Source organism: Phacochoerus africanus, chromosome 12 (genome assembly GCF_016906955.1).
Source record: "Phacochoerus africanus isolate WHEZ1 chromosome 12, ROS_Pafr_v1, whole genome shotgun sequence".
Classification (NCBI taxonomy): domain Eukaryota; kingdom Metazoa; phylum Chordata; class Mammalia; order Artiodactyla; family Suidae; genus Phacochoerus; species Phacochoerus africanus.
This window is the reverse complement of record NC_062555.1, coordinates 18,308,440-18,320,819: the sequence shown is the minus strand read 5'-3', so window position 1 is coordinate 18,320,819 and position 12,380 is coordinate 18,308,440. Positions and strand designations below refer to the sequence as shown.

Here is a 12,380-nt window from a genome sequence, read left to right as displayed (position 1 = left end):
CTACACCACAGCTCACGGCAACACTGGATCCTTAACCCACAGAGCAAGGCCAGGGATCAAACCCAAAACCTCATGGTTCCTAGTCGGGTTCTTAACCTGCTGAGTCACAATGGGAATTTCAAAAACAAGACACTTATTAACACAAAAAAGCAAAATCCAAATAACTCCTATTGACACAAAAAAAAATACAAGGAGTTCCCTGGTAGTACAGGGGGTTAAGGGCCTGGCATTGTCACTGCTGAGGCTCTGGTTTCTGCTATGATGAGGGTTCAACCCTGGCTCAGGAACTTCCCCATGTTGCAGGTATGGCCAAAAAGAAAAAACAAAACAAAATACCTTACTGCAGTGAAAACTGTAAACACGCAGAAAAGTACCAAATAGAAAAAATAAGAACCTCCCTCCTCACCATCCCAGTCCTTCTACCCAAAATAAACCACTGTTTTATGCTTTTCTATCCTACCAGAAAAACTAACGAATGCATATATACTCATGTATTTACCAAAATGAATCATATATGCACTTTGTTTTGTTACAGGCATTTTTTTACTTAATATATCCCGATACTATTTCTACATCATGGTGACCACATTCTCTTACGAGCAATGCCTCAGTGAGTATCTTTGCACACACACTGAATATCTTTGGACACACATCTTAGTGTATTACATGCATCTTGTTACAGTCAGTGCAGCAAGAACAAGCTCCTCCAAGCGGTCTATTCCAGCTGTGTGGTGAGAAAAGAACAATCTGGAGAAAAGGATGGTATTCAGCTGAGAGGAAGGTGAATACTTCTGAGGATAAGGCTCCTGTCCCTGCACTTAGATCCATCGGGTGTGACAGCCCTCCCCCACTTACAGGAGGACACTGGATGCTTGTGGCATGAGCGGAATGTTTGTCGAAGGGGGAGAATAAGCAAGTGCTGGGGAGACACGCTTGGAACAGGGGGTAAAATTGCCAGGTTACTGTGCTCTGCACTCTATTATACAGGTATCGAAAACTCCCCGCTCGTGGAAGACCAATATGAAACACAATAGCTAGCTGTCTGCCTGGCTAGAGGTGCACAGAAACACAGCTGAGTGGCAGAGCCGGGGTTAAAATGTGACTAGAGTCCACAGCTCAGAAATATTAATAATTCTAAAATCATTTTATATCTTTGCACTTAATTTTCTCAAATCCTCTTTGAAATGATGGCGGATTAAGGTTATATTTCGAAACCTTTCAAGATAGTCTTTTCCAAATATCTGTTCTATTTGACATCTCATTTGACTCACAGATCAGTTCTCTGAGGCAGGCAGGCTGGTGCCTTGATCCTCACTTCATTCATGAAACGCCTGCAGGGCAGCAAAGTTAAATGATTCGCCCAAGGTCAATCAGTTGATTAAGAGTTCTGACTCCAAGAACAGTGCTCTTTCCTGAACTCCCCCAAGCCCACCCAAGTGCAGCAAGGCCAGCTTGCCAATTTGAGAACCCCAAACAAAGCAATGAAGCTAGAGATGTAAATAGAAATATGTCTCTCTCAGGGATACCTGAGATCCTGAAAACTACCTCTTTTAATAGAAATGTAATAAACTGAATAATACTGCTGCTGCTAAGTACCAGGTTGAGACACCAAACTTAAAACCTCAACAGAAGAATAACAGTCCCTTCTAGTTTTTTTGTTGGTGTTGCTGTTTTTCTTTTTTAAAAAAGGGACTGCGCCATATTGAAGTTCCCAGCTAGGGGTCGAATTGGAGCTGCAGCTGCTGGCCTACACCACAGCCACAGCCACAGCAACGCAGGATCCAAGGATCCAAGCCAAGTCCGCAACCTACACCACAGCTCATGGCAATGCCGGATCCTTAACCCACTGAGCCAGGCCAGAGATTGAACCCACATCCTCATGGATACTAGCTGGGTTCATAACCCCCTGAGCCACAATGGGAACTCCCCTTTCTAGCTTTTTTTTTTCCTCTAAGTCTTTTGTGGCCAGGAGGATGCCATTTCAATCCCTGGCCTCGCTCGGTGGGTTAAGGATCCGGCATTGCCATGAGCTGTGGTGTAGGCCACAGATGTGGCTTGGATTCCGAGTTGCTGTGGCTGTGGTATAGGCCAGCAGCTGTAGCTCCGATTAGACCCCTAGCCTGGGAACCTCCATATGCCATGGGTGCAGCTCTAAAAAGCAAAAAAAAAAAAAAACTCTATGACAATAAGCTGCCACTTATTTGGAATCTAGCACAGTGTTGGCCATATAAAGACCTGTTAAAATAGCACAGAAATGAAGTTAAATGAGTCAAATACCTAAATATACGTTCAATTTTCCCCCTAAAAGACAGCTTAAACCTTTATTCATAAATCCATCTCAGTCTTTTCCAGGAGGAGGAGGAGGAAAAGGGGAAGGTAAATCAGGGAGATGGCAGTCTAGAAAAGTCTTCTGTCTGTTGACTCGGAGAAGGGGTCTTGGCAAGTTAAAAATTACATGACAAGCGGCCATCAAAATTGGAAGCCTGGATAAATGATACTCACAAGGACAGTGAGGAGGTTGGTAGTCAGGAAAGGCTCCCCTGAGGAGGTGAAAAATGAGCCAAGTCTTGAATCAGAAGGGCAGAGACAAGGTTGGGGGTGTGATCAGACTCGGAAGAAATGAGCCCAGCAAATGTGGGGGACAGCAGTGAAGACTTTATAAAGGGCATAGAAGAGAGAAACTCAGAAAGACTGAGGTCAGTTTGTGGGGGGCAAGATAAACTGGATTGTATCCTGCAGGTGACTTGAATATTACTGAAGGTTTCTGAGTGTGAACAAAGTAGGATTTCAGAATTTTTCATCTGCACATGGACTTGAAAGCTGGCTCTTAAAAACACCCAGAGTTCGGGAGTTCCTGCTGTGGTACAGTGGGTTAAGGATCCAGCATTGCTGCAGCTGTGGCATAGACTGCAGCTCCTGCTCAGATGAGATCCCTGGCCCAGGAACTTCCAAATGCCATGGGGGTGGCTGGAAAAGAAAAAACACCTAGAGTTCAGACAACAGGGTCTCCAGCTGCATTTTAGCTTAGAGAAAAACGTGTGTGTTCACGGACTTCATAAATTCAGAATTCTCTAAGAGCAGTCTCCGTCTCATAAAATCTAGAAAAGCTGGGATATGCGTATTGAATTTAGACACCAACTTAGGCCAGTTTCTTTTTCCTCCCGTCCTTTCCTTTTGTTCATGAAGTGTGAGCCTCGTCTGTGGCTACCACTAAGTAATTGTTTCCTTTATGAAAGCTCTAGACTTTATTCAGAAGCTTGTCCTCAATGCTGCTATGGGCCTCATAAATTACTATAAATGGCTTTGCAAAATTTAATTTGTATAAAGAACAACGACACTCAATAATAAGGCTGTCTAAAGTTAATATACAAATAGGGAGCTCTGAAGTGTTAACTATCTAGTAATTCAGGCTCTGCTGGATACAGTGGCAGTGCCCTATGAACCTTAGCTAGAGCTCAGGTCTGTCTCAGGTGAATAAAAACATCGCATGTGAGTCACCTCACGATTACACTGCCACCTGGAAGCATATTTAAGAGATGAGACTAAAAGCTGAATCTCTGTCGGATCTTGCATTGGTTCTCCTCTCCCTTCCTCCAGTCTGAAGATCAATAGAGCTCAGGATTCTTTAATAGTTTCTCATAAGCATTATTTTTTTAATTGTTTTTCTAAATTTGAAAAGTAACCAAAGGCCTCAAAGTTCCCTTGAGCTATTGGTATTGTAAATTTCAGAGCTGTAAGATGTTTTAGCTGAGTCTATTTTTTCTATAGGAAAACTACTTCAGAGAAAGATTTTTTAAAATTCTGAGAATATGTATACATATCAAGTGCCTATGCCAACAACCACCTACATATAAATACCTAGATAATGTAGATTCTTCACCAATAATCAAGATTCAGCCCAGCTCTTTGCCGCTGCATTTCTACATCCAGAGAAATGGGTAAGTGACAGTGACACTGAAGCCTCCTATTTCACCTAAAAATTTCGAGCCTGCATCTCAAGCCCCCTTAAGATGCCCGCTTTGGATGCAACTGCTTGGTCTCTATTACTGCTGCCTAAACCGGGCAGTGACTCAAGAGGCAACTGGAAAGGAGAAGGAGGTGCTGGGCACGAGCTAAAAACGAGTGCAAGGCCCTCGGCACAGTCCCTCCCCGCCTCTCTACACCCACAGCCGTTTTGTGACTCCTGGTCTCCATTCACACACAGCTTTTACCCATTTTTCCACCTTCCCGGGGTGGAGCACAGAGTCTCGTAGGCTCATCATCTCAAACCTCCCGAGACGGCCCGGGCGCAAGCATTTGGGCCGTGGAAATTCCAGTTTTCCACACCGAAATGAAGAGCTGGCCAGTCCTGGTTACCATTAAGTGAGTCGACAGGGGCTGCCGCAGCCCTGTGCCTGGAAGTTCTCCTGACAAAACCGCACCACCTGCTCGCCCCCGGTCTTCGGCCGGGGATGGAGAATCTGCAGTCCCTCCGCACACCTGACGTTTCTAGGTCACTCCGAGGCACACACGCACACTCTCGCACACGCGGCCCTGCTGTGCACGCCCGGCCTCGGACGGCGGTTACCAACTTACTCCCGGCCCGGGCAGCCCCGCCAGGGCGCCGGGGGCAAGGCCTGGCAGGCCAGGCCAGGCCCGGGCCCCGGGGCAGGGCGGGTCGGGGTCGGGGTCGGGGTCGGCCCCCGCCGGCCCGCCGGCCTCCCTCCCCTCCCGCCCCGCCGGCCCCCGGCGCACGTGCCGGGTGACAGGCCCCCTATAGGTTCCATACCTGCCACCGGAAGTGAGTGAGGAGGGCAGTATAGGCATTTCCTGTGACGCGAGCGCCTGGACTCCATTAGGCAGCAGCTGGGGGAAGAATCAACACACCAGGGAGCAGAGCGGAGCGGACCCGAGGACAGAGGCGGCAGCTGCCTCCGCTGCCGCCCGCCGCCGCCGCCGCCACCGCCGGGGCTCAGCCCAGCGGCGGGCCCCGCGCCCCCGCAGCCGCCCCGCGGCGCCCCCCGGCCCGACCCCCGGGCCGCGCACCCCGAGCTGCCTCCGGGAGGGGGGGGGGAAAGGGCCCGGATCCTCCTTCTCCCCCTCCTCCTCCCCCTCCTCTCACCCCTTACCCTGACCCCCTCCCCGCCTCCCCGGCCCCCCCTCACCCCGACCCTCTCCCCGGCCCCCGCCTCCCCTCCCCCTCCTCGCCCCACCGGCTTCCCACCACGGCCTCTCTCGGCGAGGAAACTCTGGCCTCCGCTTCCTCCTCCTCCGACTCGGACACCGGCGGAGCCTCCCCGCCCCCGCGGAAGAAACCCCGAGCCTCGGCGGCGGAGGGAGCAGGAGAGCCCGGGGCCTCGGCAGGCAGAGCAGGCCTCTCCCCTCCGTCCTCGTCGTCCTCGTCCTCGTCGTCGTCGTCCTCCTCCTCCTCCTCCTCCGTGGTGGTAGTGGTGGGACTCCCCCCGGCTGCTGCCCCTTCCGCCGCCGCTGCCGTCGCCCACCGGAGTAGCGGCCACAGCCTGGTCAGCGGCAGCATCATGCAGGCCAACGGGGCAGGAGGAGGAGGAGGAGGCGGCGGCGGCGGCGGCGGAGGAGGGGGCGGCGGGGGCCAGGGACAGACCCAGGAACTCGCCTGCCTGTCGGCCCAGAACGGGGAATCGTCCCCCTCGTCGTCGTCGTCCGCGGGGGACCTGGCCCACGCCAATGGGCTCCTGCCTTCCGCCCCCTCCGCCGCCAGCAACAATAGCAACAGCCTGAATGTCAATAACGGGGTCCCCGGCGGGGCCGCCGCCGCAGCCTCCGCCACCGTCGCAGCTGCCGCTGCCACCACCGCCGCCTCCTCTTCGCTGGCCACCCCAGAACTGGGCAGCAGCCTCAAGAAGAAGAAGCGGCTCTCCCAGTCAGATGAGGATGTCATTAGGCTAATAGGACAGCACTTGAATGGCTTAGGGCTCAAGTAAGTATCCCTTACAGGCCGCCGGTGTGGACGGACCGAGGGACGGAAGCTGGCGGGGAGGGGGTGCTGGAAAGAGCTCAGGCAACGGGAGAATTACTGCTGGGCACGCAGGGCCCAGGACACAGGAGGACGCAGCTCAGCCGGGCTGACCGGGGAGGAGGAGCCGACCTGAAGGGAAATAAGAGAAAATCAATCAGCCTGACAAATTGCGAGAGGAGACAGGCAGTTGGGGGTTGGGGGGCGTAGAAACCCAAAGATTCACCCCTCCCTGCACACCTTCAGCGCTTAATTGTCTGTCAATAAAGACAGATGCGGGAGTGTGTCTCTGTATGTGTTGGGGGAGGGGTGGATTAGAGCTGGTGGAAATAATGAACCTTGGAGGATTTGTTTTTCAAGTATATCTCAGAGGCATTTTTGTGGGACACCTCCCCACCCCCAACCGTGACAGACTACCCAGGCCAACTACCAATCAGGAAAGACAATCACTTACAAGTGTTTATGGGAACTGAGGGGCTGGGATAATTTGGAAGGAGACTGCTGAATAAATCTGATGGGAATAATGAAGAAAGATACCATGTTGATGTCATTTAAAGGCCCGTGTGTGTGTGTGTGTGTGTGGTGTGTGTGTGTATACGTGGGTACACAAGAGGCCTACCGCGAACTTGTCTGAGGTCCCAGTGTGTTACCAAGAAGGTGATTGCCTCTAAAAAAGGGACATCAGAGCTGGTGAATCATTTATTTTCAAATACAGTTGAAATGGCCTTGTGTCCCTAAGTAGGGTGAAAGTAGACGACCTTGGCCCAGAACCCCCTTTCTGTATACACACAAAGAAACCAAGATGAGTGGAAGGTAGGATTGGTGGGAGTGCGGTGGAGCTGGATGGAGGACGAAACCAGACAGAATGAGGCTGGGGAACAACGTGCATCAGTCAGTTTCCAGCTTCAAAGCATAGATTAAAATAAGCTCTCAGGCTCCCCTATGTGTATTTTTGGATTTATAGATTTGTTCTGGGGAGAGGAGAAAGAGCACTTTTTTAAAGTGACATAAGTATTTTGATTCTCAGGCAGATTATTGCGCTCGCTGCTTTTGCTGAAAAATAAGTGGAGCTGAATAAGAAAGCATTGAAACATAAACAGATATGTAAGACTGACAAAGATTCTTAGATCTCAAAATATCCGATGGAAGAAACCACATTTGGTGAATCCTTTAAGTTCTGAAGGAAACATATCGGAGGAAGATTTCGCTTTGTTCCCTAAGGAGAAGGATTAGTATGAAAACAGATTTTTGTAAATGCTAACTGAACACATTACTGAGACAAGAAGCAAGCTGACAGCAGCAGGAGGAAATAACTCGTGACTGTTTGGAACCTACACCATAGTAAATTTGCTATTTTTAGTATAGAGAGAAAGGGAATGATTTTTGATGCTGGATTTATTTTAATTTTAACGATTGACCTATTAGAATTTCTTTGCAAACCTAATCTCTGAATGTAAGGCTCTTACCAAACACAGGTCATCTCCATCACCTTGTGTGGAAACTAAATTTTTATCGTAATGTAGTATGTAGATCCTCGTTTTTCATTTTTTAAAAAAAAAAACCGGTTGGTTACAGCACATTTTAAGAAATTTTACACTTCATTAAAGGCATTAAATGTTAAAAGTAGGAAGAATTTATTTTGATTCTGGTTTCGAGAAGGTTTTTGACTTGATTAGATGTGAACATAGATGGCAGTTTGAAAAATCAAGTTTGTTTAGCCAAGCACATCAAAAGTATTTATTTTTTTCTTCACTGAGAGATTAGCTTGGTTAGGTTAAGAACTTTTGCAACTGTTTTCATGGACAGTAGTTTGTTTGGAAGAGTAAACCCTAAAGTTGGTCAGGTCTTTTTTACACTGTATCTCTCCTGCAGCCAGACTGTTGATCTTCTCATGCAAGAGTCAGGATGTCGTTTAGAACATCCTTCTGCTACCAAATTCCGAAATCATGTCATGGAAGGAGACTGGGATAAGGTAAAGTAGGGCATATAGAGCTGTGTAACTGCTGCTAAAATTATATATTTGTTGTGCATTTTGTGACATTTCTGTTTTTCTCTTATACCAATTTTTGCAGGCAGAAAATGACCTGAATGAACTAAAGCCTTTAGTGCATTCTCCTCATGCTATTGTGGTAAGAGGCGCACTTGAAATCTCTCAAACGTTGTTGGGAATAATTGTGGTAAATACACTTTTGTTCTTAGTTTCACATTTATGCTTATTTTAGTAGGTTATTGATAACTCTAGGCTTCTGCCTCTTATAAAAGATAAGGCCTTAACTTTCATATAATTAAATTTGTAAACTAGGATGAGTATTGATGTTTCAAAGTTTCAGTTTTATATTTCTAAAATCATGTTTAGTAAATGTGCCATTTGAACCTAGTTTATAAATTAAGCTTCTACCGAATTATATTGGAAGATCTTTATGCTTTCAGTGCAATTAACATTTTATATTTATAGAATCAGAGATAAATCATACTTTCATATTTAAAATACTAAATGGCACCGATAAAGAAAATTATTTGGGTATATGTATATCCATATAGCCTTAAGTAGCTGACACATTAATTCTTTTTTTTAATCTTTGGGAATTATAGTTAATTCAAACCAATTCCATTGGTGTGCTCACCATTTTCCATTCTTGCATTCCAGTTGTGTGAATTGACAGTGTCAAAGATTGTAGAAAATATATCACTGGTAGAGGGTTTGTATGCAAATTTGACCACTGGGCTCTGCTTACTGGCCTTATTTCCCGACAAGATCAGTTTAGTAGTTTAACCTGTTAGCTCGCTCATAAATCTTAATGAATCTTTTATACTAATAGGCTTTAATTCTTCAGTAGATGTTGGTGAGGGAGAGGAGGGGATAAGTTTTTTTTAAGTCCTTGTGATTGGAAACCGTGAAGAATCAGCTGCTGGCTGTTGGCTATTTAACTTCTAGCTGATTCATTTGTTGTCAAAAGCAGTTTCCTGTCTGGTGGGGGAGGGAAAGAAAGCAAATAGGAAGTGAAGTAGGGAAACCAGCTGTTTGTTAAATATTAGTAAATGAGTGTTACATTTTGATTTTTTTAAATTGGGTCAAACATTAATCTTTCTACTTTTGTCTCTAAATCTCATAGAGCCTCCTTTTTCTGTTTTGGGTTTTGTTTTGTTTTTTTAATCTTAATTATAAAAGAGTTTTCAAATTCTTAATATAATTTTGTACAAAAATATAACCCTAGAGAATGAACTTCAGGTGAACTAAGGGGAGCAGCCAATATGAACAAATTCATTTAAATTGATAATTTAGTGTTTCATGGGCTTTTTACAGTATGTACTTAAAATACTAAAACTTTGAACTTACTATTGAATCTGCTGCCTGATAATAAATTAACTCATGGAATAATTCTGTGGTACATTTTAAAAATGAAAAAACAGAAGCCTAAATAAATATCTACATTCAAAAGGATTGCAAATTTTCTAGTAACTAAACCCCAATCAATATGGTTGGGATTTAAAAAAAAAAATGCCAAAAACAAGCCCTAAGTCTATTTTAATTGGGCAGCTTTTCATAAATTGTTCAGCTCTGAGAGAATGAAAGGGGACTCTTAATATTAAGAAAATTAAAGACCAAAAATAAGAATTGGGTTCTTTTCCCATTGGACAAGCTAGCACTGCTTGTACGGTGACCATAAAGAACTTGTCCAGGGATTATTTTAAAATAAGCGTGTGATTTCTTGGAGGATCATTTTCCTTTTTTAAGCTTCATGCAAATTATACCTGTAATTTACTAGTAAAAATTATTAATAGGCTCACTTTTTTTCTTAATGGTTTATAGTAATTTGAGACTTCTGTATTGGATTTAGATTATAACTATTTCATTAGAAATCTTCAGTAGAAGCAACGTGTAAACGGAAGAAAGGTAGTTGTAGATAATAAGGAGAAATCCTTTCTTTTTACAGCCTGTTCAGTCTATAGGACATTCTAGGATCTAATAAGAGATGAAGATTAAATCTCTGGCTGAGCCTCCCACCATCAAACTGTTTAGGTATTTATACAAAGAAAGGGGTTCCAACTTTATTTCACTTTAAACCTTAATGAATCAATTGCTTTTAAAGATTTGGGTCAGCATTTTTGCACCTAATTGTGTTTAGATTTACTCCTCTCCCCCACTCCATCTCCAGAAGATAATCTAATGTAAGCATAAATTTGTAATAATAGCTTAGGAGACAGGTATTTGGAGTTGTTTTTTTTTTTAACGTAATTATTTGAGTTGTATGCCCAGACACATTTGATAACTTAGTCTAGACCAAAATTGTATTTACTTTTTAAAATCTGAAGGTTTTTATTGACCTAAGATACTCTCTCTCCCATCTCCCATGTTTTTAAATGGTTTCTAGTCCAATGATACTAGGAATAGCAGAATTTATTCTGGAGTTTCTGGAAGCTGAGCCTATAAGTCAACATATTTTAGTTTGGGTTCAAATATGCCTAGCCATGTCTGGGGAATTTGGGTGGGTATTTGAGATTAATAACACAGAAAATTTATATGTCTAAAAATGTTTGAGTCTTATTTTAATATAATAGAAATATGCTTACCAAATTGTTCAAATATTAACTTATAGAAAAATTTGCTAGTATATTTTAAAGTCAAATAGGAGTTTTGAAAGCCATGGTTTAAATATAATTCATTTCCTCTTCCCTCTGAGTCATGATTTAATTGCTATAACTTGGTTATAACCTTATTCCAGAGTTAGTCAGAACCACTACTAAGCTAGGAGGTTGCCCGTGATAACCAGACTTCCTGAGGATAACTTCTGAGTTTCAGAACTTCACATTGAGTTCAATGTAATTAAACAGGAGGAAGTGATAAAACAATCCAAATATTGGGTAGGATGCTGGGGGTGAGGGGGGCAATAGCATGATTTAACACGTGAACTGTCTTTGAAGGTATCCCAGTCACTTATCAATTTCAAGTTTTTATTAGACAGTAAAAAAGAGAATTACTGCCCGGCCCAAAGATGCTGAAAAATTACCAGAGACCAGGAATAATCTCTTAGTAGAGCTCTAATTAGGAGTTGGGGAAAGATACAAAGGAGAGTTTATTTTCTCAACCTGTTTTTTTTTTTTTTCCCTTCTTCATTTAAGAAGCTTGTGGTCTTTTTAAAAACTTCAGTTTTGCCTGATTCTTTAAATTTTGTAGTCAGTAATTAATATCATTTGTGAAATATGTTCATTTTTTTGAAATTGTATTTTACATTTTTGTGCTTCAAGTTTTGAAAAGTAAAATATAGTTTTATTTTTTCATCTTTAGCATATGGTTCAAATACTTAAATTGCTTTTTAGGAGAATAAACATTTTCTTTCTCAACGAAATCTCTAGCTGTTCTTGGCCAGCAGCGTATTAGTTGCCAAGCACACTACCAGGAATTGATATCTGTTTGAGGATATTCTTTGTCTTAATCTGGGCAGAATGACTCATGGAGAAATGTTCTTGCTGCTTTCATAGCATTCCCTGCATGGACAGAAAGACATGTTTACATTGGCTTCTCTCAAAAGTTCGAGTCTGCCTTCCTCTCCTCTCCTGCCCTGACTCTGCTCCATAGAGAGAGTAACGTGTTCTAGTCGGATCTTGATGGGAAAATAAGGGGGAACTAGCATTTGGAGCACTGTCCCTACACACATTGGAATGGGGAAGGGGATGATGTGCATAGGACCTAATGATTGACACCCAAAAAATAAAGACTTGCCCTGAATTAAAGCACACAAAAATTTCCCCCAAATTCCCACTTGGCTAAGAAAATTCAGTGAAGAAATTTAATACACATGCTGCCAATGGCATGTAAATGAAGAAATTCCGCAACTAAATGATATTCAAGTTGGAATCAAAAACGCTAGGTAGAATGAAACCGCTTAGCAGTATTTGATAAATGGAAATCTGTGAACTTCATTGTATAAAGAGCTGAAGTTTTTTTCAGATGGTAAAATGGTGAGAATATCCATAATAACTTTAAATTATAAAATCCTTTGATTTTAGATGTTTTATTTAGACTTTCGTGGGGTTTTTGTCACCTGATGGACTTCAGAGTATTTTTTTTTTATTTGACATCTAGAGGTTAACATTAGGTTACATGTATAGCAGCATGTATCAGGGCATCATGGTAGCCTATTTCTGAAACATTCATTAGTTAATCTATGCATAAGATTTGATAAGAGTTATGGGAGCTTATCTGATAATTTGAAGTTTTTCTAGAGTTGTAGGAGTTTATCTCATAATTTGAAGTTTTTTCTCTTGTTCCTTGGCTATAGATTTAAGATTAGATTATTACCGAACTTAAGCAGTATAATCTTATAAAAGGTGTATTTTAATGCCTGCTTAACTCATATGGGAGTGTTAATGTGTTTATTTTCGAAAGAGACCCTTTTTATAAGCCTGT

At 43.4% G+C, this 12,380-nt stretch overlaps 2 protein-coding genes across 6 annotated transcripts in view; one reads left to right on the top strand and one right to left on the bottom strand.

Moving 5' to 3' along the window:
- Positions 1 to 5,089, bottom strand: part of CNIH3 (cornichon family AMPA receptor auxiliary protein 3) — a 209,310-nt gene extending 204,221 nt beyond the window's left edge. Inside the window, exon 1 of one of the 4 annotated variants that reach the window (XM_047755089.1) lies at positions 4,769 to 5,089. In XM_047755089.1, coding sequence (XP_047611045.1) covers positions 4,769 to 4,835 — 67 coding nt within the window. In that variant the 5' untranslated portion in view covers positions 4,836 to 5,089. The other 3 variants (XM_047755091.1, XM_047755092.1, XM_047755093.1) reach the window with 3 other exon arrangements.
- Positions 4,942 to 12,380, top strand: part of WDR26 (WD repeat domain 26) — a 39,467-nt gene continuing 32,028 nt past the window's right edge. The window contains exons 1-3 of one of the 2 annotated variants that reach the window (XM_047755088.1): positions 4,942 to 5,935; positions 7,844 to 7,943; positions 8,044 to 8,100. In XM_047755088.1, the coding sequence (XP_047611044.1) occupies positions 5,517 to 5,935; positions 7,844 to 7,943; positions 8,044 to 8,100 (576 nt within the window). In that variant the 5' untranslated portion in view covers positions 4,942 to 5,516. Of the gene's footprint in view, positions 5,936 to 7,843; positions 7,944 to 8,043; positions 8,149 to 12,380 lie in introns of both variants that reach the window. The other variant, XM_047755087.1, reaches the window with a different exon arrangement.